This window comes from Peromyscus californicus, unplaced genomic scaffold (assembly GCF_007827085.1).
Source record: "Peromyscus californicus insignis strain IS unplaced genomic scaffold, ASM782708v3 Scaffold_22__1_contigs__length_63687245, whole genome shotgun sequence".
In the NCBI taxonomy this organism is placed as follows: Eukaryota; Metazoa; Chordata; class Mammalia; order Rodentia; family Cricetidae; genus Peromyscus; species Peromyscus californicus.
Genome location: NW_026294525.1, coordinates 26339324 through 26366401, shown reverse-complemented (window position 1 = coordinate 26366401; position 27078 = coordinate 26339324). Strand labels below are relative to the sequence as shown.

At 43.4% G+C, this 27078-nt stretch overlaps 1 protein-coding gene across 9 annotated transcripts in view; it reads right to left on the bottom strand.

Annotated features, from left to right (window-relative positions):
- Positions 1 to 27078, bottom strand: part of Nhsl1 (NHS like 1) — a 230131-nt gene that overhangs the window by 67337 nt on the left and 135716 nt on the right. Inside the window, exon 1 of one of the 9 annotated variants that reach the window (XM_052751119.1) lies at positions 5648 to 5820. The exons of the other annotated variants lie outside the window; for them this stretch is intronic. Coding sequence (XP_052607079.1) covers positions 5648 to 5708 — 61 coding nt within the window. The 5' untranslated portion in view covers positions 5709 to 5820. Of the gene's footprint in view, positions 1 to 5647; positions 5821 to 27078 lie in introns of those variants that run through there. 9 annotated transcript variants of the gene reach the window in all.

The following is a 27078-nucleotide window of genomic DNA, read 5'->3' as shown; positions in this document are numbered from 1 at the left end:
ATGTGCATACTTGGCAAGAAATTGCAGAAAATGCTAAAGTTAACATAATTTACTTTACACACACACACATATAAAAGGTAGTATCTCAGGGATACTGTTCCCAGAATGAAACCATGTGAAAAACCTTCATGCAGAATTATTTGAGCTGTCTCACTAATGTTATTTCACAAAGCACATTTAAATTCATTAATCCTCCGAAACTTCACAGTGATATGTTCTTCTGTTTCCAAATTGATCTTTAATGACGTGCCCATGACATATTGCAGAGGACGACTGGAAATTCCCTTTTACCAGTATATGTTGGAGGTGGTGAGAGGCAGAAAGGGAACCCTTCAGAGATGATAACACATCCTTTCTTTAGAGGGAACTTGATCTGCCATCCATTCTGCCAGCTAATGTGGATGCTGAGAAAGCCCCTCCACTCTGCATGTGGACCCTGGTTAATAATTGAACCTAATCCCACCGCTCCCATCTGCTCAGGCCCATTTCACAATGCCTGCTATAACCGTGACCAGTTGAGGCAAGCCACGACAGTCATGTGACAAACAGCGAGCAAATGAAAGACGAGGCAGACAGAAAACACGCCTCAGGAAGAGAAAAAGAACCTCCACACTGACGCTGAACATTCAAAGTTCAGCTGGCCTGCAAGGGTGCAAAGTCTCCCCAGCACAGGGTAGGGCCATCCGGGGCTATCCCGAGATGATAAAAGTGAAGTGTGGCCCACAGGAGGCAGCTTTGGAAGCAGCAAGCCTGGAGTTAACTGTGTGTGTGTGTAAGGACCCTGCCTGGGAAGTCCAACAGAGCTTTCAGAGGCACCTAGAGTCAGAGTAGGAAAGAGCCAGGAGGAGCCTCAAGTCTTCTAGCTTCTGAAATAAGCAGCCCGAAGGGCAGTAGAGGGTTACTCCCGGCTGAACTGAGTATCTTATCTCTAGTTTACAGTATCCTATGTGCCGCTTCTGTTAAGAAGGGGCCAGGAGGCTGTGGAATCCACTCTCATTTCTTCCCTCAACATCTTTCACAGGCTAGCTCGTAACCTTCCTAGATGCATGATCCCTGGTCTACAACTGGGCATGTCTCCATTCACTGTTCAAGTAACGGCCAAAGCTTAACCTTCCCGAGGCGCTCCTTGACGAAGCTTTAATAACTTTATTTTAAAAATATGTCATTTTCCTTCAAGGATAGCTTGAAGGAAAAGCAACCTGTGGGGCTGGAGAGATGGCTCAGTGGTTAACAGTGCTTCCTGTTCTTGTGGAAGACCCGAATTTGGTTCCCAGCACCCATACGGTAGCTTGTAAACTATCCTTAAGTCCAGATCCAGGCGAGCTGATGCTGACCTCGGAGGGCGCCAGGCAGGAGGACACATATGTGGTGCATGTGCATACATACAGTCAAAACACTCATGCACAGTATATAAAAAAAACATAAAAATTTAAATAAAATGATTTTAAAAAAAAAGAACAAGGTGTGCCTTACAGAAAGAGAATGGACCATTTCATTAACTGTGGCTCCTTTTGTATGTATGAGTCAATTATTCTTCACCATGCTGTATGGCTCATATCCTTGTATCCAAGCAGCATTGATACGCCAATTCATTCTACAAAGTCTATATACAGGCTCATTGAAGGAGAGAAACAATGTATGTGAGCAGAGCTGCATATTAATGAGCCTAATTGCAAAGTTAATTCACTTTACTGTCTGAACACATATTAAGGGTCTTACCGCTATGGTGTATCTCAGAGAAGAGAATAATTTTCAAGACTTAAAAATTAAAATATGCTTTTTGTACTATTTAAATTTAACGTAATTGCATACTAAGAACAAAAAATAATTTAAGGGAGATGAATTTTAAAATCTGGAAGAAAAAAATGATGTCACTATTTGGTAAAATCTTTGGGGAGCAAAAAGAAAAATCTCAACGTGGAATAAAAAGACAGAGTCTAATAGATACCTAATTGAAAAGTGGCATGTGATTAGCTAAAACTGGGTAATATTAAGCACCTGCTTAATTGATGGTGCCACCAAACCTACAAGGAATCTATACTTGAAAAGAATTTTTTTTTTTTTTTTTTTTTTTTTTGGTTTTTCAAGACAGGGTTTCTCTGTGTAGCTTTGCGCCTTTCCTGGAACTCACTTGGTAGTCCAGGCTGGCCTCGAACTCACAGAGATCCGCCGGCCTCTGCCTCCCGAGTGCTGGGATTAAAGGCGTGCGCCACCACCGCCCGGCAATTGAAAAGAATTTTGACATCGGGGAAGAAAGAGAGGAGGGGCAGAGAAAGACTTCTTAAAAAAGATTAACAACAACACAACTACCAGAGACGCTGACAAAATGAAGACAGGACGTCGCCACCTACAGGGGACACCTGCAGGACACCTGCTGAAGCCGGGTGTGACAATGACCTGGGACAGCCTTGGCTCCAGCTTTCCTCTGCCCTCAGAAGAATTGCTTGTCTTCCTCCATGGGTGAAGATCTTCTATACGTTCTGTGCCCTCTGAGGTTGAATCTGAATAAGACTGATGCTGTACTTCCAGAGAGACTTACGGATATTCATAAACTAAATGCCACCTGCAACCAAGCCCAGCTAAAGAAGCGCCGTATCAGGTAGGGATACAAACTCAGGTCCCCCTCGTTCTTGGGTGACAAGCACCCTACTCACTCTGCCACATTTCCAGTCCCAACTATGGGGTCTTTTTTTTTTAAAAATTTGTTTGTTTGAAACCCCAAGTCAGGGTTTCTCTGTGTAGCCCTAGCAGTCCTAGAGCTCGCTCTATAGACTAGGCTGGCCAAGATCCACCTGCCTCTGCCTCCGGAGTGCTGGGATTCATGGCATGCACCATTACATTCAGTTTTCAACAATGGGGTCCTAAGAAGAGTTCTCCTTTGAAGATGGTTCTGAAACACCGCTCAAGAATAGGAAAAGTAGTTGAAGTGACCAGAGGGGAGTCAGATGTCTCACTGCCCCATCTCTTCACAATCGATGGCCAGTAAGCGTTAACACTTATTAAAGGACCCTGGAATGGTGGTTTTTGGTGATGCTTAGGATGGTATTCTGTTCCTCAAGCATGTGAAGCAAGGCTCTGTCCCTCAACTACTCCCCCAGCCCTTTCCAGCTGAGAAGTCAGCGAGCAGCGGACGGATCCCTTATGAACCTGTGTTCTGCTGAGTTGCCCAGCCAATGAGGCTTCCTTGTCTCTTTTTCTTGTGATTTCTTATATCGTCGCACATATGGTTCTGATGAATACTGCAATTGATAAGCTGGTGTGTATGCTCAACTGTTCTTGCAAAGAGACCTGCTGGTTCACACACTAAACGACCCTGTTGGGGAGAGGGGGTTAAAATGAGCTATTTTGGTTTGCTGATGAACTGACAGTACCTACAGTTAACAAGTCCCACTGTATCTGGTTTTCTAGTAACGAAAAAGGTTCATGTAGGCAAAGATAATATGTGTCTGATCAGCATGGAGCTGCGCTTCTTTTTTTTTATTTGCATTTTCCTACATCAGGGGAGAGACAGCAGCAGCAGAATTCTTCAAACGGAATCCATAGCCCCTTATTACATGCAAGGGCTACGGAGGCTTCGCAAAGCCGCTGGAGGTGAGATTCAGGGCGAAGAGCAGCAGTCACGGACATTTGGAATTCATCTGGACTGCGGAGGGCATGCATTAGCCAGCCAGCCAACGATTAAACAAATAAAACCTTTCCAGAGTCTCAAACGTTCAAGAGTCCTTCACTGACTTTTCGTTGCAATTCGTACAGCTAACCATCTGTCGTAAATAAACAACAAAGGGGAGCACTGAGACTCAAGACAGCGTTGAGTGGGGATGGATGGTCCAGCGTCTCTGAATCTGTGTAACTTGGTACTAAGCTGGACTTCAAAAGGTAGATGTCTGAGTTGACAAAGCAGCAGGACCACCACGCTGTTGGCCCTCCCTGTTAGGAGAGGGCAATATAATAAGGGCAAGGGTACAGCTGGAAGAAGGAGGGGGCCATGTTGATTACAGAACCCTCTCAAAGTGACAATCAAAAAATAATGCTTATGTTAGGTAATTGTCATGATTCTCAAAATGCTATGCTTGGCCCCTGCCCCTTGGTATCACGGCAGCTCAAAACGCGGGCAGAAAATAATAATAATAATAATAGTAATAATAACAATGGTATTTTTCCCTACTTAGCAAATAAAGTCATCATAAGCAAGATTAAGATGAGTCATCTTCTTGATGTACCTAATAATATGATTAACTTATGGTCAAATCTGAAGCTTAGAGTGTAAAAATGTGGCCAGCTCATAATCTGGATCATAATTTTATTCATCTCTTTCCCTTTCCTCCTTGGAGACAAGGTCTCGGTAATTAGCCTCATCTGGCTGTAACTTAAGCTCTCCCCGCTTCAGGCTCCCAAGTGCTAGGTTACAGAACAAAGCCACCTGCTCTCTGTCTTCCACTATGAAAAAAAAAAAGTGGGGAATGTGAAAAAAAAAATCATTTGAGGAATTTAACCAACAGTGAGCTGGGGAGATGGTTCACTTGGTAAAGTGTCCACCATATAAGCACAAAGGCTTGAGTTTGGATCCCAGGACCCTTTTAGATAAAAGCTAGGCACAGCTGTGAACGGACACCTATAATCTACGAAGGCAGAGACAAAGGGATCCCTGGACCATACTGGTCAGCCAGTGTAGCCAAATCAGGTCAGTGAGAGGCACTATCTCAAAAAATAATAAGGTAGGGTCTGGATAGATGGCTCAGCAATTAAGAACAATGGATGCTCTTCCAGAGAACCCTGGTTTTCTTCCTAGCACCTACACTGTGGCTCATAATCATTTAACTCCACTGACAAAGGACCTAGTGCCCTATCCTGGCCTTGGGATGGGGTAGGGGGGTATCAGGTATACACAAGGTGCACAGACATACATTCAAGCCAAACACCTATATACATAAAAAATAATAATTCAAAAAGTGATCAAGTGCAGCACTCTGGCCTATAAACACACAAATACATAAATACACACACACACACACACACACACACACACACACACACACATACACACATACACACATAATTAGAAAAATTTTAAAAGAATTTAGTTAACAGTTAAGAGAAACAATCAACCCTAGAACCAGAATAAAAAGGAAACTAAGATATATAGTGAGCTAGGCCTGGTGGTATTCTCCAGTAATCCCAGCACTTGGTAGGCAGAAGCAGGAGGCTTGACTCATACAGTGAGCTCCAGGTCAGCTGGGCTAATAGTGAGAACCTGGCCCAAACAGACAATCCACAGACATTTAGGAAGAAAATAAAATAGGATCTTACAGTACCAAATAGTTCTCACAAATCGCTTCAATACTATCTTAAAGGGTTAGATGAACCTTCATTTTCTTAGCGGGTCGGAGACACCGGTCTCTTTGAATGCAGCATGCCATAGAAATCACTACATGATAAAAACACAGAGCTCTGGGTTGGCTCCTCAGCAAGAGATAGTTACAAAACCATCACAATCAATTTTCATTTGCAAAGTCTATTTAGTCATATTCTCCAGCTATCAGTGTGGTTTAAAATGCTTGTACTCTCCCACCCTTGCTAGGAATCTATAAACAATCGCCTCTAATCTGATTGACATTTAATTATTTCAGTTGGAGAGACACATACTCACCAATGGCACCCCACTGGATGGCGGAATCCGCCACAGACTCTGGACCGTATATCACATTCATCGTCAGAATAAATTCCAGGGCGACTATGCAAATCACACTTCATCAAGACGTTCCATGTTAGTAATAGTGTAAAAGGCACCTCTTCCCTGGGTAACCCCCAATCTCAGCTACAAGTCCAACTGCTCAACAAGATAACTCTGCGTTCTGAACTTTTAGCTTCATTGAGATTGCATTTCACACACACACACACACACACACACACACACACACACACACACACCCTCAAAAGAAAAAAAAAAGCCTCTTCATTTTGCAGCTGCTGACCGCTACAAATAGCTTCTTGTATAATTGGACTTAGAATGCACCCCAAACCAGACATGTTGAATGGCAACCTGAATGCTTCATTCATAGAGAAGGCAAATGTGTAGAATGTGCTAAAAACACCACAGTGGCGAAGGGGGTCATTAGGAAGTCTTGGGGCAGAAGACTGCTTTTCAGCAGCCCCCTGCAAATTCTTCTCAGGTCTATGCAAATGGCGAGAGAGAGGGTTCAGAAGATTCCCACAGTGATCAAAGAAGGACTAGAAAAATCCCCCTCCCACCCTGTCTAGATGGGGTCTCCCTGACCATGACCTCCATTCTCCACAACAAATGCATACTCCTAATGAACCATGCTTGTCCTGAGTTCATTCACACCGCAGCATCGAATATCCATCCCTAAACTCAAGCATTTTTAGGCAGCTTTCTTTTATGCCCTATGCACTCTGCACAGGGCAGACCCCCTTGTTTACATTTCCTAGAGGGCCAGAGTCAAATCCGCACGATTCACTTTGCACTGTGCCAACCTTGGTGTCAGGCCAAATGGACAGGATGTGAAACGTGGCACCGTGACAGAAACGTGCGGGGTCAGAAGGAGCCTAGAGAATTCAAAAGGAATATTTGTTATGGCTCCATGATTTTCCGACTTGTATAAAGTTGTCCCTTAAGAAACCGCTTACAATGGGGAGCGGGACCATGACTAGATAATAAAAATGGTGAGCTTCCAAGATGGCTGGCTTCTTCCTCACCTTCCTGAACTGAGACAAAAACCTGGAAGCTTCAAACAATGGCCTGGTGGGATTTTTCTCCTACTACTAGGGTCCCCAGGCTGTCTGACAAATTCAAGACCAGACCAGGATGTGTTTAGTCCAAAACTTGTGGACTTACCAGCCTCCTCTCTTTCTTTGTTCAAACTGACCAACCCTAAATTGGTGTAGGATGACCCCCCTCGGAGACCCTTAAAACCCCCAGCCTTCAAAGAGAGACCAGCTTCTCTTCCCAAATCCCCTTGTGTTTCCCAGAGTGTCTTTTCTGTGTGTTTGTTGTTCGTGTGTGTGTGTGTGTGTGTGTGTGTGTGTGTGTGTGTGTGTGCGCGCGCTGTCTGCTCACCCCCAATAAGAGCCTTTCATTATTGCCAATCATACGAGCACAGGAGATAGCAGGCTAGGGGAGAGGACTTCATAAGAAAGCACTTCGAGTGTTGCTATGGAAAGATGTGGGTGGAGGAAACCTTGGGTTACCTTTTGACATGCTCTCTTCCCACTATCCTTTGGGTCTCAGATTAGTTTGCGATTTCTTTGTGTGTGTGTGTGTGTGTGTGTGTGTGTGTGTGTGTGTGTGTGTGCATGTGCGTGTGTGCGTGTGTTTTATGTACACTGGTGTTTTCGCCATGGGTGTCAGGTCCCCTAGAACTGGAGTTACAGACAGTTGTGAGCTGCCATGTGGGTGCTGGGAATCGAACCCAGATCCTGTGGAAGAGCAGTCAGTGCTCTTAACCTCTGAGCTATCTCTCCAGCTCAGTTTGTCATTTCCTCAGACAATAAATCTCTCCTGATCCTTCAACTCTGTTCAGACCTGTCATTCCCTCTCAGTGACTGACATCTGTGCTGCTTGTCCATACAGCTACTACTTGTCTTTGTCTAGTGATCTATTTAGTGACTCACTCTCCCAGTTACAAATGAGCTGGACCATACCATAGAGGGCAGAGGTCATGAATCCTCAGGATCTAGAGGTATGACATCATAGCTAACACATGTAGGCATGCAATGAACATTAGTTCATTAAATTGATAAATTCCTACAAGAAAAGAAACAAGAAGTTAGAGAGATGATTTGGTGGTTAAAAGCATGTGCTGCTCTTGCAGAGGACCTGGGCTTGATTCTCAGCACCACGTGGCAGCTCACAATCTCCTGTAAGCCCAGTTCTACAGGATCCAACACTCTCTTCCAGCATCCACAGGCATTTCACACACATGGTGCACTTACATGCATGTAGGTAAGACACACTTACACATAAAACAAAAATAAATAAATCTTTAAAACAACTTCAACATAACAGCCCTAGGGGATTCCTTCTGGCATTAACTCCTTATGGCATTAAAAAATATAACATTAAAGTACCTGTGGGCTCTCAAATCAATAAAAAGCTTTTAACCACAGGAAAAGTCTCAACAAGCAAATAGTTCAATTCATTTGCAGCCTTGCAATTCATTAATGCTTCAACACAACAAGCGCTGCTCTAGACTCTGCAGATACTAAGATGAGGACATCTTCTCAGGAAGCCCTTCCTCACCTTCCACTCTGGGCCCTCTCTCTTCCCGAGTGGACCATCCACTCCTCTATCACATATCTACGCAATCACGATGCTCCTCGGTCCCAGTACTATGCTCCTGGGAAGCAGGAGCTACACCTACACTAGCTTTGGAAATTCCAGTTAGTGTGTCCATCAGATGATACAAGGAATGAGCAATCTCTTCCTTGACCATGAAGACGCTGGCTAGAAGAAGGCCGATAAAATAAAATAGTATCTAGGTATAAATTAGAGAGTTCATAGCTGGAATAGGAGCCATACAGAAGTAACATCAAGGAGAATTTGATGTAACCGGTGATCCATGAGCTGGGCCCTGAGGGAGAAGAGTTTGCTAGAGGGAGCATGTTATACGTTCCACACAGGAAGGACGGAAGCACAAGCATGAAGAAGACAACAAGTGACTGGGGAGTTCGGAATATGAAGTCGTGGATAGCCAATGGTGCATACACTACCTCTCAGTCCCAGGCAAACCCCCTTGTGGAGCACATTATTGAGCACATTGCATTTCCCGGACTCCCTTGCAAGCAGGTATCCATGCCTACTCCAGTATTTGCAAAGTAGATGTCCATGACGAACTCGGTGATTTCTACCGATAACTTTGACTGTTGAAGTAACTGAAGTCTCTATACCTAGCCTCTAATTTTATGGAAGTAGGAGGCAGGCATGTGCCACTTACTTGGCTGATAGGGCATGTAGCTAAAGCAGTGTGGTCTTGGGTTCAAAAACTGGACACCAGCTTTGCCAACAGTGAGGGCCAGCAAGCTCCCTGGGCCAGCCGGTTCTGAAACAGTCATTCCTAAAAGTTAGGCTTGGGCCTGATCCCCAGCCTTCTCTGTTCACACCCCTCTGCTTACACTGCCATCTGCATCTGAACCTCCTCAGACCACCTGGTGGCCAGAGGGGTGACAATATGGAGTTCGCAGGGATGTCTTAAGAGAGATCTCACTAGAGTTGGATCATGGACAGTGGTGAGGAGCTCTGCCTGCTTCACTCAGCCAGAAATAGATGAACATCAAGGGTTTTTTGACAGAGATCTATATACTGAAAAAAAAATTAGAGGGCTGGGATTAATGATGTGCACCATTACGAGTCCCTTTTTGGATGGAGTTGCAGAAAATACAGTCATGACCAAAGTGGCTGCCGTAAAAGGTTTCTCTGTGATCACTGTTAAAATGCTGATTTCCCGCCAACCTTACATCACATACAACTCTTGAGGTGCTTCAAAGTTTTCCAATAAAGAACATACACCCACATCAAAGCAGCATCTTTATCTTGGGAAGAAATATCAGATCACTGACCCAAAACTGACAGCACCTTTTAAAGGTAGATATGAAGGCAATGCCGAGTACATTGAGGCAAACAGAATCCACTCTAGTAATACTGAGAATAAAATATTAAGAATAAAAAATAACACGCACGCACACACACACACACACACACACACACGCACCACAATTAATAAAGGATATAAATCATCTTGCCAAATCTCCAGGTAGGACAGAGAATAAATTTACCTGCTACCCTGCAAGGGCTGCTATAGCAAAAGGCAGCTGCTGCCACCTGCTGGTCAGCACTGATGGCATGCAAGTCTGAATACCACTCCCAGACAGCAGACCAGGGCTGTTTCACTTGCCAGTACATCCTAACAACCGGTTCAATTACTCCCTAACACTCCTCCTATGACATCCAAATGCAACACGTGAGCCTGTTGGCAGAGCCTTGGTTGCAAGCCTGCATGTGGTTGCAAGGGCATCAGGAAGCCAGGCCAGTCAGGTAAGATGAGAAAAGTCTGTGATAGCCCCCACTGCAGGCCAAGAGCTGCATCAGGATCAACTACTGACATGCTCGAAAATCAACTGGGACATGTAGGTGTCCCACTCATCAAGTTTGATCTAAATCCAGTAGTAATTATCTATACTGAACCTCCTGAATCAGAAGGTAGGCAAGTTAGAATAACCTTGTATCGATGGCCCAACAAGAATTCACCCAGCTGTGTTCAGCATCCCCAAATTCTAAGTGTGTCCACTCAACACAGCCCAGGTTTCCTTCCATGAATGGTATTTATAAAGAACTGAAAAGCAAAACGCAAAATCAATTTTAAAGATGACATGCTCCAAACTCAACAAAATTCTAAGAAGCCCAAAACGGGAAAAAAAAAATTCACAGAAATGACTTTCTGAACAGCAGAGCTCTCAGGGGACTGCTGTACCCCACAAAGTAAACCACCTACGTAATTAAAGCTGGAGTCAACTAGGAATGATAGGACAAAAGGGTAGATTACTGAATCTACTTTTAGACTAAAAAGCAACTACTAATCTCAAATATTTCACATTGGTATGGATTTTTGTCTATTTATACAAAGTTAAGGACATTTTTGTCATAACATACTGTATATATATTTCTATTCTTGTTTAAGGTATCACACCTATGCAGCTCATTTAAAACTGTAATGTATAATTAAGAAGTACAGATTAGTAGTTAGTCATCTATAATAACCAAACTTGTAGTCACGGTAGGAATGTTTTTAAGGTTAAAAAGAGATATATTTTAGAGAGATAAGTGGTCTCTAAACACTTCAGAGACCTACAAAATATGACATTTAAGATGTTTTAATAACATAAGAGTTTTCATGACTGTGAGACACATCTGCTCCTGGCAGCACCAATTTACTTCAAAAAAGGAAAATGGGCATTAAAGAACCTCCATATGGAGTTTGCTTTCATTGTGGCAAAGTTAGCCACTGGACAAGAAACTGCCTTTGCCTCGACTGCTGACAGTATGCTGTCCAAATTGGACAAGCAGGACACACACACACAAAAAAGGCAACTGCTGAACTTTGCCAAGACAAGGTAGGACAGTCCTTCAAAATTTCTGCTTCACAGAAAAGTCTGTCAGATATTCTAGGCCTGTAGGCCAAAGATAGATACCTCAATGTTTCAGAGAAACTGTGGGTGACTGTCCAGGCAGCCAGATGTTTCTGTCATTTCTATAGTTTTGGAAGTTGCTTACTCTGCTCTTCCTGTTTACTCAGGTAATATTATATCTTTCTCAGGTCTTTGATGGGGCTAAAGACTAGATAGATATGGTTACAGTTTTCCTTGTTACCAAATTCAGAAAAGAAGTTCACAAAAGTATAAAGTGTATAAGGTTGAAAGATACAAAAACTTAAGTTGTTTATCTAAGAAAATGCTTTGAAGTCTAAAAAGATACTTTTGGCTTGATAATATAAGTTATTATAAAAAATGGTTTAGGTATAAAACTTTGGACTCATCAAGATAGGATAGATAATAGTGTTGTTTCTCTGAATTTGCCAAATACAAATGGACTGGACATTGTAAATGTAATCCTTACTTAATAATTGTTCTTATTGTATATAGTTTTACTGTTAGAGTTAAAACCCTTTTCTTTTTATTTAGACAAAAAGGGGAAATGTTGCAGAATATCTGTACACTTTGTAAAGATGTGTTGCTGTGATTGGTATAATAAGGAGCTGAATGGCCAATAGCTAGGCAGGAGAGGATAGGAGGGATTTTTGAGAAAGAGGAAGAGGAGGAAGAATCTAGATGCACAGAATTTGCCAGCAGACTCGGAGCAAGTTGAACATGCTGTACTGAGAAAAGGTAAAAGTCATGTGGCAAAATGTAGATTCATAGAAGCAGGTTAATTAAGTTATAAGAGCTAGTTGGGAACAAGACTAAGCTAAAGGCCATGCCTTCATAATTAATAAGAAGTCTCCATGTCATCATTTGGGGGCTGGCGATCCAAAGATAGTCAAGATCCAAAGACAGACAAGAAAGCTTGCTGCAGACAACTAATACACAACTTAAGACACAACTAACAATTAACACACAACTGTGTGTGTGTGTGTGTGTGTGTGTGTGTGTGTGTGTGTGTGTGTGTGTGTTCTTATGGAAAGGGGTGGGCAACCCAAGCAATATACAGTAACCTTCTTAATGTGTACTTTTACACACACACACACACACACAAACACACACACACACACACACACTACTCAAGGCCCCTTTCCCCCACATCATCTTCTTTTACACCTTCCCCAGGCTTTCTCCTGCTTGCACGTCTTTGGTTTTGGTTGCTCACGTCATCATTAGGGATGCTTACATCAGCAGGGGCTGGGGGTTATTTGATTGAGCAGCTACATTACTGAGGACGATCCCCCCCCACCCCCCACCCCCGTCACTCTGCAACCTTTTACTGTCTATAGCCCCTCTGGGAGGGGTGGGGCCTTTTGAGGAGACCCTTCAGCAACACAATATCGTTAACATTCACACATCTAAAAACACTAATAGAGAAAACAAAAAACACTCCATGGCTAAGCATCTACTGAGGAAATACATTTTCTCTGAGGACCACTACATAGAAAGGTCTCTCTGAGAAACACTTTACCATTTATGTAGTAACAATGTCAACAGCAACAGTGTCTTTTCCAAAGCATAATTTACCAGCAACGGAATACAAAGTGAATCTTGTAGAGAAAATTTTAATCTTCCGTCCAGTTTTCATTGGATAAGGTAATTTTTGTTTAAGTTTTGCTAGACAGCTAGCCATGGTGGCTGGCACCCAGCGGTCATCCCAATACTCAGAAGTCAGGAGGATCAGAACTTCCAGCCAGCCTGGGCTACACATACTACAGAGACCAGACTGAGCAAGACCCTGCCTCCGAAACCCAACCAAATCAAAGCCAAAGTCAGGGTTGAGGGTGTGACTCTGGCATAGTGCTCATCTAGCATAACCCAAGGCCTTGTTAGATGCTCGGCACCATGAAGGCAAAACAGCAAAATGGCAAAACAAATGGAATTTTTATGTGTCTCATAACTCAAAAATATTGGTTTCCTCGTAAACATCCAAATATTATAATGAAACATTAAATATTCATACTCCTGTTCTCGTTTAGATCAGAGAAATGTCATCTTGGATGAAGAGAGTCATTTGCAGCCGCCACAGCCGTGAAGGCTATTATGACATTTGCACAACACAGATTCATCCAGCGCTCAGCAGGGGACCACGGCAGACAGGGTTGGGCTGGGGAGGGGTGGGTGGGGGAATCAGTGACATCTACAGACAAGTATAGGGTCTACAGACTGGACCAAGTCAGTTGCACCTCAAGACCCTTTCCGCCAGTGAGGGGCTCTAGGATATAGTTAGAGAAAGAACCAGAACACTTGCATTGGTTGGTGCTTCGAATTCCCTCCATTTTGACATTCAGGTAGAGTGAATTAGCAAATATTTGCTTCACTGCCATATTAATTATTATTATTATTGGTTATTTTGCAGAGCTGGGGATGATACCCAGGGCTTTCTGTATGCTGGGCAAGTACTCTACCACTGAGCTACACCCCAGCCCTGAAACACTCTCTTACTCGAGACAAAATTATGACAATACAAACTTTCAGAGCCATCCCTAGAAAAGTCAGTAGGAAGACCAATTAAACTTTCCCTATGCCCTTTTAATTTTTTTCACATTTAATTTTCCCAGGTCCTTAAATGTTTTTCTGGAACAAAGGGAACAGTCTCAATGCTTTTCATCATAAACTTTGACATTCAGTGTAAATTACTGCCCCCAATTCAGTTATGTCCTATTACATAACAAAGCTCTATAGCTCAATTTAAATGAAAATAAATAAAATATTAGTCCATAGAATCTTGGCATGCGAAGAATGCTCAATAAACAAACAAAAATCTTAAGAACAAATCAGTAAATTTCCGCTCAGACACAGCTGTCCTAACACCAGGGCCACAGACTGGTTGAATCCTAGTGCTGTGGTATTCGGAGGTCACCTTGGGCATGTCACCTGATCTTTCTGTGCTGGTAAACATGACAATGGTGATTCTGAAGAGTGCTTTCCAAACTCGCATTGCATCTGGCCTGTCAGTCAACAGAGGCCACTCCCACCCCGAGTCCTCCTTCTGAAGCAACTGTATGAACTTCTCTCCTTGACCACTGTGGAGACATTTACATATGGACTGAGCAAGAAGCTATTGTCATCAAGTAGACAAGAGATGCCTGCAAAAAAGGGAGCAAATGAGTGGATCTAAGATACATTTGGAGGAAGATTAGCTGTCTGATAAGAAACAAACAAACAAAAACCAGGTGACTCAAATGAGCACAGTTTTGTGATGGAAGTGACTATCCTATCATGATTTTTCTGTACAACTTCAGGCATCTCCATTTTCCCACCAACAAAGTGGCTGGGTTTGGCTTACTCATTTGGATAGGAGGTACCCACTAAAGTACATTACAGCTCATCTAGTATTTTCAACAACAATAATAATAACAACAACAGCAAGGTCAGGGGTTAGAGGCTTAAATAGAGATTCTTAAGATTAAAAAAAAAATCCAGTGCAAACGGCTGTAGGCATGGAAGACAAGGGGATTCTTGATTGGCTGTGCTGATGGGAAACCCATGAAGTGATGGGTAACGTGAGGCATGAATCCTCTGAGGATTTAAGGTTTGGAAAGCCCAAACCCTAGGTGATGGGTCTGCACTGCAGGTCTAGCCTGAGGCCAGATGGCAGGATTGCTTCATGTTTTAAGAAGCACAGAATACTCTTTGGGGAAACAAAACAAAAATAAGAGCTAGAAGTGAACAGCTCTTCCTCTGAGCTAAGCATTTTGTGTGCATTATCTCACCGAGAGCTCATCACACCCCTGGGGTGTGTCAACTCCTCGTGGTCCCATTTTTTGAAGATGAAGAAATGGAAACTATGTAGGAAGCGAAGTGATTTTTGAACTCATCAACGTGAAGCGAGCCAAACACTGGGGGGAGAATCCAAACCAAGCCTAAGACTCCCGAAGCCGCTCCTTACGACTCATTAGACAGAAAAGATTACTTACCTAGGTGACCAAGAGCCCCACTCAGACAAAGGAGGAGCTGGGAAAGTTAAAATCAAACCTGGATGTTAAGTACCCTTTTCCTGGGTACAGAGACATGCACAAGCTATGTCCAAGTCTTCGTAAATCACCACACAGTGGGTGCCCGCATACTAGCACACAGGGCTCACACTGCGGCAGTTACTAATCTACCCTACCCAGACTGAACCATCACCCAGACTGAACCAGCATGACGATCCTTGCTGGTTTTGAAGCTTTGTGACTGGCATCACACGCTTCTGTCTGTGAAATTCAACTATGTGGCTGCGTGAGACGGCATGCCATTTATTCTTACTGTCATAGTGTATGAATATGGTATGATATGGTATGATATGACACTGTATGAACTTCCTGTTGTATTTTTAACGGATGTTTGGTTGTATCCAAGTTTAGGGTGTTTGGGAAAAGTGCAGCTATGGACATTCTCATACCCAGCATTTGGCAAGCCCAGGTTTGCCCTCTGGTCAGTCTGCACCTGGAAAAGGAATCTGCTGGGTCAGAAGGTGAGCACACAGCTGGCCTCCAGGGAGACTGTCATATGATTTCCCAAAGAGGAAACACTGTTGGAGTGATTTAAAAGTTTTTATCTCTAACACATGGGCACACAGGGAAAATAAAAGAATTTTTAAAATTAAATATAACGTGGGACTGAGAGACAGCTCCCAGCTAGAAGTGCTAATGGCTTTTCCAGAGGACACAAGTTCAGTTCCCGGCACCCACACTGGGCAGCTCACAACCACCTGTAACTCCAGCTCCAGGGAATCCAACACCTTCCTCTGTCCTTCATAGACAGCTGCACAGTGTGGCACATACTCACAAAGACACATATACAGAATTTTTTAAATTACATAGATAATAAAAAGTATCAGAAGGCTATCCATAGATGTCAGAAGTCAAAACAAAACAAAAACCTTAATAATCAACTCTTTTTCAAATCCTTAGGTTATCAATGCCAAGGAAAAAACTGGTAGAAAAGGTCTCAGAGGGGTTTATGTGATATAGCAATTGGGCTAGCTACAAACTCAGGTAGACCAGCTGCCTTTGAATGAGCACAGATATTCCTAGTCTCACTTGGCTCAGTGAGATCAAAATGGAGCCCCCATCCCCTGCCCCCGCCGTCGCCGCCCGGGGCCTTGGTCCTTCCACCTCTGAAGTCACCTCAGTGATGACAGGGTTGGACTAGGAATCTGTAGGTTCTATTTTAGGCAGTATATTGTGTGGTACAGATAAGAGAACGTTTCTGGCCTCAGAGATTGAAAGGGCTCAGTCTAACAAGTTCACTACATGATTCACCCAAAGCTAAAACATAAGAACGGGAAAGTACTTTGCTGCAAAATTCAAAACTAACAGTACAAAAGGGAAGGTCAGCTAGTCCGATCCACCAGGACACACAGGGGAGCTTTAACATCAGCTCAGGACCGGAGACAGAAACTTTTAGGCGGAAAGGATTTAAAAATATTGGGCCATAATGATTATAATAATGAAAATTCAAATGTAACTACACTCTTGAGTTCTCAAGTTATTATAGTAAAACATATTTTCTCACATACACCCCCAATCTTCTTCTCTCTCATCAATGTTTCTCCCCTACATTCTCTTCTACCAAGAAAACCTTCAAATAAAGGAACAAGTATCAGTGTCTGCCATTTCCCCTCTTTTTTACTATAAGTCCCACCCCCCACCCTCCCACCCCCACCCCCCACCCCCGAAACAACTATGTTCTTTTATATTTTCCCCCCAAGTTGGTAGCTCATGCTTTTATTCCTTTGTTATCATTTGAAACTACACTTTGGATCACATGTCATTAATTCTGAAATTAAACTTCCTATCATCATTTTTAAAGGTGCTTTTGGATTTAAGTATCTCTTTGTCCTTCTATTTTTAACCGGCACAATCATGAATTCTAAAATAAACTGACACATGGTTACACATCGAACAAAATCCCATCCTGGGGGTATGGCTGCATCTCTGTTATTCTTGTTAGCTTTTAAAATTCCACCAGCTTCTCTCCTGCTGCTTGGTACTTCAAGATCGGCTTTAAAGGGGACTCCACCCTGTCATGTGTCTCCCAGTACCTCCTTTGTCTTTGCTTTGTAGTGTTTAAACAAGAAAGCAAATCCAGCCAGCTGAATAAGCAACATGGAAATCCCTGGGGAGACTCTTTAGCCTCCCTCTTTAACCTGTTGACATAGAAGGTCAAGACCAGAGCTGGGGGCTGCGCCACCGCTGCTCTCTGTACCAAGAAGGGCATCTTTTGTAGTTCTATATTTTGGAAACTGAATGAAGACACAGAAAGAAGAAACCACCAAACAAGCACCATAGCTCAGAAGTCGGTTAGGTGGTAGTTCGAGCGTGCTCGGAACTGGGTTCTGGGAATCCGACCGAGGAAAAGCCATAGTGAAGGAGGTGGGCGGTTCTTCTCATTTTAAATCTAAAAACGACAAAGGAATGTAGGAAGGCTTCAGCTGTGGCTGGCAGCAGCCTCATTTACATCTGTGGATAGGGGCTGAATTCACGTCTGAAGATAAATGGCAAGTCACAGGGCAGGATTACCCTGTCCTGGCATTTGTGGGCACATTTACATATGAACGGTAGAAAGAAATGGGTGCCCACTCTGCCCCACAGCAATCCACTTAGGAAACTGAAAACCCAAGGTGAAAAGAGCCTTTTTGGCGCGGCAGTGTGACAAGTACCGTCAGACGTTCAGGGGCCGTGTAGCGTTTAACACACACACAGAACAGCAAGAAAAGTAGTGGTTAACAGTGATAGGGTGTAGCCAAGTTCCAGACAAGCTGTGCATGCATTACCCCACTGAAAGTTCAGAAGGCTCTTATGGGCTAGGGATCACCCATTTAAGAGATGAAAAGAGCTAGACCCCAGGAAGTTAAATGCCTTGTCCCACTGCCATGTATGTTCGCTGTCAGAGCCAAAGTTATTAGTGATTAGAAAGCCTCCAGACTGGATGCCAAACCCTGCTTCCCATCCGTACGTCTCCTACAGACCCCTGAAGTATATGGGCTGTACTCCAGTGGGTATTTTGAAATCTACTAGAAACTAGTGAATTATACACAGAAGACTCACATGTGATAATTACGCAGAGAAAACAAGCTGTTTTGACATAATTATAAGGCTGTATAAGTAAATATAATTCCAGATGATTACATGATCAGCCCCGAATACCAAGACCTTATGTCTAACATTACTTTTTAAATATATTCGCGATACTCAGAGAATCGTTCTGGTGATGGAGAAACAAAAATGGGTGGCAGACTAGAAGGAAGGGTGAGAGAGTTTCCATTCAGAAGGAAGAGATAAAACGCTCTTCGGAGGGGAGAAAAACTCAAAGCAGAGCTGTGTTATCAAGGGTGCTGAGTGTTACAGTTGAGCAAGAAAGGAGATGGAGAGTGGCAATTATCTGCCCACCCGGCGGCCTTCAAATCTGAATGTGCAGAAGGTGAGCTGTACACTGAGAAAGGGCCTCTTTGGGGGCCCAAACAAACCCGCTAAGAGAGAAGAGTCTTCAAAAGGCAGGAAGATGTATGTACACCCTACCTAAACGACAAAATTAATGTGCAGTAGCACTTACGAGCAGCAGGGATGAAGCTGAGTGGTAGGACACATGCTTAGCATGTGCAAGGTCCTGGGTTCAAGGCATGCACACGCGCACACACACACACATATACACACACACACACACACACACACACACACACACACCCCTCCCCTCCCCTATGATAAGCTCATTTCAAAAGTGAGGCTAAGTTTTCTCATTCATTACACATGTAAAATGGCGAGCAAACTAACAACACGTATGCTTTCATAACCTTGTACTCAGCAGCGTGTCTTGAATGTTTATTCTCTGACTGGTCATTCAAATGGGTTTTCTACGATCGTGTTATCCGGTGTTTGAAAGGGAGTAATGCATGATTTTTTTTTTTTTCCTCTAGGCAAATGTACTCAAAAAGTCACTTGATTTCTACAGCGGTGAGCGCGCACTGGAGTTAGCTACTCTGCTCACATCTAACTGCCGTCGCCACCCGACGACGACGACATACACATAACTGTTCTTGGCTTTGAAACGAAGCCAGTTGTTTAAGACCAGCTGCCAAAGACTTGGCCTATCCCGTTTATAACAATTAAAAATGAGTGGCGTTTAGAAGTGCGGTAAGAACGTTCAGTTAGTGTTTTCAGAGGGAGGTAAAAATCAAATTTGTGTGGGACTGACAAAAGATTAGTATGTTTCAAGTGTCTGAGGTTTGAAGGGGGCCCTTTGACAAGAAAGCCTGGCTCTCAGGAGGCGACGTTAGAAAAACAGTGCTTCAAAGAAGGGAGCATCTCGAGTATGCTTCAACAAAACACATGGAGACGGTGGCATTCTCCCACCAAAAAACAATCTCCCCTCCTTTGATTTATTATTATTAACTGTCCCGAACGAAGTTGGCAAATAATAGCATACGGTGTCTTTGCTTACTTTTCCATGGAGACCCTCAGAAGTCTGAGACACCCTCAGGAGTGTACCTTGGATGTTCCAAAGGTTATAGAAAGACCTTGGATCAGCCAGAAATAGGTGCCTCAGACAGGTGTCAGAAAGGGCATTCAATTTAATATTTGTCAGAGATTCAATATTAAGGCCTTGTGGAAGTGAGATCTTCCTAACAGAAAAGATCAAGTGAAGACAATCCCTTTCCCGATCCCATTTATTGTTTAGTTAGTACATTCGTTTTCTGCAGCCTGTAAGAGAAGCCATTCTCAATCAGTACTGTCTTTATGATAGCCACATACTCTCGTACCAAATTACCAGGGAGTTGGCACCTTGAAATACTATCGCTTTATTGACCTACATTCCTGTAAGTTGGTGGTTCAATGGCTTGGTTGGGATGTGTGGGGGCAGTCTCACAAGGCCTAAAGCAAGGGGTGACAAGGACAGGCTTCAGCCTGGGTGCCATGAAGGAAGAGCTATTCCATCGTGTACTCAGGTTGGTGGCAGAACCCAGTTGCTTCTCCTGACTTCCAGGTGCCCTGCTCCTTCAAGCACCAGCACACAGACTCTTTCCCGAGCTCAGAATCTCTAAACTTTCTCTTCTGTCATCAGTGGGAGGCAGCTCTACTTTTTACATGTTCCTGTGACTGCTCAGGCCAGCCTGCATAATCCAGGCTAATCCACCGCTTGAAAGGTTGCCCCTTTCATACCCATGCAAAGCCTGTTTTCACCATACAGTATGCCATGCTAACAGGCATGGACAGCGACGGGTAAAGATTATGGCAGCCAAAACATTTGCCCACTGCAACTGGCACAGTGGAATAGAACATATTCTGCTCCTCATATTCCTCAATTCCAGAGAATACACACAAACCATTTGATTTAAATCAATTACAGATTGAAATGGAATGAAAGTTGGTCTCCTCCCAAATTCCCATGTTGAAACCTTAATCCCTAAAGTGACCATATTAGGAGGTCATAGGGTGGGGCCTTCATAAACAGGGCCCCACAGAGTTCTCTCACTCCTCACATGGAAGTAAAGAGGAGGCTACAGCCCACTACACTGAAAACTCCCCTCCTGGCACCCCCATCTCAGACTTCCACCCTCTAGAACCAACAGCAGTAGCCGTTGGCTGTCTATAAACCAACCAGTCTATGATACCTTCTTACAACAGCGTGAACGAGGACATGAGTCAATCATTCAATTATTTATCTGCATCACCATTCAGGGCAATAAATACTATACACCTAGTCTTGAGCACCTTGGATGATAGTGTCTATGCTAATTTACTTACAGAACATCGTGTCTACAACCCAAATAGAATTTTCCAGGGGAAAAAGATCCCAATTATTTTAGGATTTTTTTTTCTTTCTGGATTAGAATGTTCTTTTTCCTAGATATACATAATATTACTCGGAAGTCTTTGCTGACCTATACTTCACAAGTAATTATTACAGCGAACAAAGAGAGTAAGTAGCAATGCCATAGCTGGTGTGAACAGCATGTAAGTTCTAGGAGGGTGCCGGCTAATGCTTTCTATTTTGCTTCTAATACTTAGCCAGATGGCATGCCAAAATTCTCTTTTATATTTTCAACGATTTTTCAATTAATAATTCATCGATTCAGCCAACATCGTGTGAGTCTTGGCATTGAACCATTGGTAAAGAATCCACAGACCCTGCCTTCTAGGTGCTAAAGGACTAGCAGAAAGGGATTAATAATGTTGTGGAAAGCCTCCAAGAGAAAGAAGCATCCGATCTGAGTCCTCTAAGGCCCATGGAAATGCCAAGTTCCTTGTAGGCAGAGGGTCGTGGGACTCGAAAAGAAAGGTGAAGAGGACAGGGATGAGAACAGAGGTTAGCAGAATTGTGGCTGCAGGGGAAAAGCAGCAAATATCCACCTGCAAAAGCCCCTCCATGTCACGGATTAATGTGTACTTTATCCTGAAGGATATGGGATGGCAGCGGTTAAGACCCGAAGACTTGTAGCCAGAAAAGAAATGCACTGTGGTCTGGTATTTCCATCAGGACGGACTTTGCAGGATCTAGGTGATGAGTCTAGACTGTGAATCAGGACTCTCACTCTGTTGAGCAACCAAAACACGAGCTGCTAATCACCACCGAAGGCAGTGGTGGATGGAGGATGCGGGGAGAGAGGGGGTCTAGGAATGAGGTGGCATTAGCAGAGGGTAGAAGAGAAGGCGAAGAAGATTCCTAGTCTCCAGCCACATTCCAGGCACCTGTCTCTTTAACTCCCACTAAAATCACTCCACCAGGCAGGCAGAGCAGTTCTTTCTACTTATTAGAAGAGAGAACAACCGGAAGTAATTAAATAGCTTCTTCAACATCAGTAAATGCTAGGCTAGAGCCAGGGTGTGACGCTTTCTCTGATTCTCAGGGTAAGGGTCTTCTGCTTCACCTGAAAAAGTCTTATATAATAATCAGAGAAGCTTCTAGGCTCATCATTAATGTTGAGAGAAAGAGGGGTTGTAGAGGTGTGTGTGTGTGTGTGTGTGTGTGTGTGTGTAGATACACAAGCACATGCACACATACGCCTGTGTGTTGAGACAAGGCCTTTCCTATGTACCCTACCTAGGGTGACCTTGAATTCATAATCTCCCTCAGCCTCTCAGTACTAGGATTATAGAAGCAGACTACCATGAGAAATGACAAGCCTTTCATGGCTCAGTAAGATCTCTACTGGGCATTACAATGATGGGGCCAGTTTTAAGACAAAAGCTGCAAACAGAACCTCTCAGAGGCCAGATGATCTATATTTGTTAATATCCAAAAGAAGGGGGAAGATTAAAATAAGATCCCTATCACAACCAAGCACCCAGACACTTAGCAGATAATAAAAGAGTACCTCTAAGGTGCACTCTGCCGTGGGTCCTACCAAGTAAGCGGCTGCCTTGTTTGGTACCCAGTGCAGACAGAAATGGCCGCCAGCCAGGGTGTGAATATTTTTATAGAGGAAACAAAGAACACATGTTATAACAACAGCAAAATAGAAGCATGGACCTGGAGCAGAGCTCTACAAAAGTATCCAGTGGATCTAAAAACCTACAACAAGGGATAGCAGACCAAGTGAAATATGACCCTCATGAAATCTCAAAGAGCTATTACACAACCATATCTCATATTTAAATGATGATTTTGTAAGAGAAAATAACCTCATACTTCTTAAAACCATTATTCCCCCTGATCGATTGCCCATTCATTAGATTATTCCTGGGAATTCCGTTTTTAAAAACTGAACATTCAAGGGAGGAGGAAAGCTCTTAAGACAAAAGGTCTGCTTGTGCTAAGTGAGCAAGTCCTCAATCCTTTGACAGGAGAAGGCAGGACCACTTCTGAGCACTGCTTCAGAGGCGCCAGGAAGCAGCCATTTCCCAAAGGGTGGCCAGGCACTTTCAAGACCAAGTGCTCACCTGGGCCATGTCTCCCTCTCCAGCCCCTCAAAGCCTAGGTTCCTGTGCTCAAACCCTGGAATTTCTAGAAACACATTACCCTCTCCTTCCCGCCGCCTCTCTTACAGCTCTTCTTCCTGCAACTGTGGTTCCTGTAATCAGTCATTAAACGGTCTCATTACACTTTCCTCTTGTGGATTTTGGTGGTGGTGGTGGTGGCAGATTTTTTACTTTGTTTTGTTTTGAGGCAGGGTCTCTTGCAGCCAAGGCTGGCCTCAAACTCTCTACATAAAACTCTTGATCCTCCTGCCTCTATCTCCCAAGCCCTGGCATTACATCTGTATGCCACTATCCCAGACTTCATTGGATTTTTCTTCTGGGTTGTTCTAGGAAATTAAGACTCACAAAATAACAATAACAACAGGAGTTCAGAAAAATAATAGTATTTACTTATTTTACTTAATGCTTGTGGATTTTCAGTCCTGTTAAGAATAGTCATCCATGCCGGGCGGTGGTGGCGCACGCCTTTAATCCCAGCACTCGGGAGGCAGAGCCAGGCGGATCTCTGTGAGTTCAAGGCCAGCCTGGGCTACCAAGTGAGTTCCAGGAGAGGCGCAAAGCTACACAGAGAAACCCTGTCTCGAAAAACCAAAAAAAAAAAAGAATAGTCATCCTACTTTTATATTTTAAGCTACCCTCAAAAAAATATGTTCCCAGAAAGCGATGGTTAATGTCCTTTTAAATATGTCATTCCTTTAATGGGCAAGTATCCAGAGACCCTTTTTGGTTAAGTTAATTAGCTCAGCCTTGGAGGGGCCTACTTAAACCCTGCTAGGGAAACCAGTGTCTCAACACATCCATACAAAACAACAGAAAGCGGTCCCTGTCCCAAAGAGCGTGTAAATCCCACTCCATGAGCCAGGGTAGAGCCGGCCCTCCATCTAAATGCTGCTAATGAAGAGAAAGTCATAACATCTGTCCTGAGTGACTTTAGTTATCTGACCGCACACCAAACTCAGCCCACCAGACATGCATAAAACCTAACAACCGGGCTGTTAAGAAGCATTTAACGCTTGCTTTCCAGTTTAGACACACTCACACCCCTACTTTTTGTCCTAACTGGATCATCATCAATAAAGCCATTAGAGTCAATTTTTCGAGATTCCAACGGAAATTCTACTAAACTTACTAATCCCCAAAGGGAAATCTCTATAGCTGCATTTGACTGTAGAGTGTTACTCTCAAAGATAAAATGAGATGGAGTGATTTTTTTTCCCCTCTCTCTCACACTGTAGGAAAATGTGAAGTCACTTTAAAGACATACCTTCCACGAGCATCAGACAAGAACATGGCTCGCTTGAGACTACAGTTCTGGCAGAGAAACCTTTTTCCTCCACAGTGTCAGATGCAGTACAAGCTCTGAAGCTCAGAAAGCACCACGATCCACCTATGGCTTAGCTTTGGTCTGTGACTGACACTCTCAAAATAGAGAATTTGCCAAAAGGAGCCTTTACAATGAGTGAAAAGAAGTCTTAGCGAAGGAGAAGCCACAATCCCAGTTAAAATAGTTACTCAGCTACTGGGTTGAGAACAGGCTGTTAAGGGCCGCTGTTACCATGGTCCAGGAAGACCCAGGCAGGGCAAGCAAAAGCGATGAGAGGTAGTCAGAGTTCAGAAACCATTTAACAGAAGCCAACAGGATGGAATGTCGGGTAAATGAGGAAAGGGCAGGATCCGTGAGTTCAAGGTTTGGGGTATAAACAAGTGGCAAGAAGGATTTGCTGTTGAAACAAGGAAGGCTGTGGTGGAACAGAAGTGTGCTTGGGGTTAGGGAGAATCTGATATGGTGTTTTCATGCATAAGTTCCTGAAGTACAGTCAAGGCAGCTACATGGAGGAGGTGACTGGGTATCTTCATTGGAAGCTTCACAGAAGGGTGGTGACTATTGATATAAACTTTGGAGTTACACCAAATACTGGATTATCTAACTAGAAAAAACAACAGGACTCTTCACCCTGACTATGAAAAAAATTTCTTTCTTTCTTTTTTTTTTTTCCAAGACAAGCTTTCTCTGTGTAGCCCTGGCTGTCCTGGAACTGAGAGATCCACCGGTCTCTGCGTCCTGAGTGCTGGGATTTAAGGCGTGCGCCACCACTGCTGGCTTGACTAGAAAATTCTTAGCATGACGCTAACAGCACGAACCGTTCTGCCTCGGCAAGGAGAACCTGCCCCTCTTTTCTCTGCAGAGCGTCTACACAATCTGACCCAATTTTAGACCTCAACGAGTTACTTGCGGTTCAAGTCAAGGCAGCTAGCTGCTCATTACAAGGTGCAGAACTTAAAAGTCACTTTCCAAAACTGAGAGAGAGAAAAAAAAGGAAAGCAAAGGATCTCATTAAATGAGCAGGCAGGGGAATCCTTGGCCACATTACATACCAAAGCAACCCCATCCACTTGAGGGGCTCCAACCTCCTCCCAGCTCACAGATATCTTTTTTTCAAATAACATTCCAACAATGAATTCATTCTACAGTTTCATGGAGATAAGTGAGCTCTCGGGAATAACTACAACGCCCCCATTCTCAGGAAGATTGTTATCCTAAGTGGGAAAAAGATAAAAAAGGCCTCTAATATTTGCCACAGCAACACCACTATCTTGGGCAGCAGACAAGATATCAGAAGCACAGGAAGACTAACAGGAGACTATCATGAAAAGGACTGGCCTTGCACACCCAGCCCTAAAACTGTGACAGATATCAAACTGATATTTTAGATTAGACATGCTTGAAGTCATCCAAATGTACTTACTGGTATCCAATCCTTACAAATGCTATGACTTGAGAGAGAGAGAGAGAGAGAGAGAGAGAGAGAGAGAGAGAGAGAGAGATGATGTCATCTCCTCATGGATGCATAAGGATTTGGTCCCAAAATGCTCAGGATCAAAAAGCAACTCAGATTTTTTATTTATTTATTTATTTATTTATTTATTTATTTATTTATTTATTTATTTATTTATTTATTTTTAACTTTTGGAGGCTGGGGATGGTGGTGTAGTGAGAAATGAGACATCTTGGGGTAGGCCCCAAGTCTAAACCAAAACCTCAAGCTCTTCATGCATACCTTGTACATAGATAGCCTACACGTAATTGTATAGGCTTTTTGGCGCCACCTGCGGTTTTGACTGTGACCAAGCCCATGATGACAGGTGTGGAATTTTCCACTGGGAGCATTGTTTTGGATCTATGAGCACGCATTGTGATTTGCTGACATTAACACACTTTTCTCTCAGATGCAAAGTGGGCTGGCTGCCCATGACCGACAGAAGCATACGGAATACAACCCCCATGTCAAGACAGACAGAAGCATACGGAACACAACTCCTGTGTCAAGAGGAGCTCATTAGCAGTCCCTTAGTACAGCACTCAACCTATAAAGGTAAGAATGAAACTATCCACCCGCACATTCCTCTCATCTGGATGTGGAGAGATTTTTGTAAAAATAAAGCACTTGTATAAGAGGCACCATCTGAGCATTCCAAATCTTGCTTTAAATTTTTATCAAGGACTTGTTCTGCCAGGAAACGTTTCCAAAAAAACGAGCGGTTTTGTTTCAGTTGCTGTGGCAGCAAACACTTCCTTTGGAGCCGTGAGAGGACTTAGCAGGAGGCTCTTGTAGCTCCCAAGGCTTGCAGTGTGTTCTGTTCTAGCCTAACATTCCTCTGCCAGGATAGTCGACTGGTGATACTTCATCTTCATCTGGATGTATTTATACAACTCAGAGTCCAGAAAGCATCCTAAAGGCTGGTGTAAATATGCTACAACGGAAACGGAGAAATACAGCTGCCTATGTGGAAACACCAGATCTGCACATTGTGCTAGAAAACAGTCCTTTACTTTCGCACGTCAAAAGTGGGTCTAATCAGCAGCTCTTTAGGACACTTGAATCAAGCTTAACTAAAAGTGCTGCATACTTCATACAAAAATGCCCAATTTTTACATAAGCTATTGTTCAATCTTCAGTGTTCT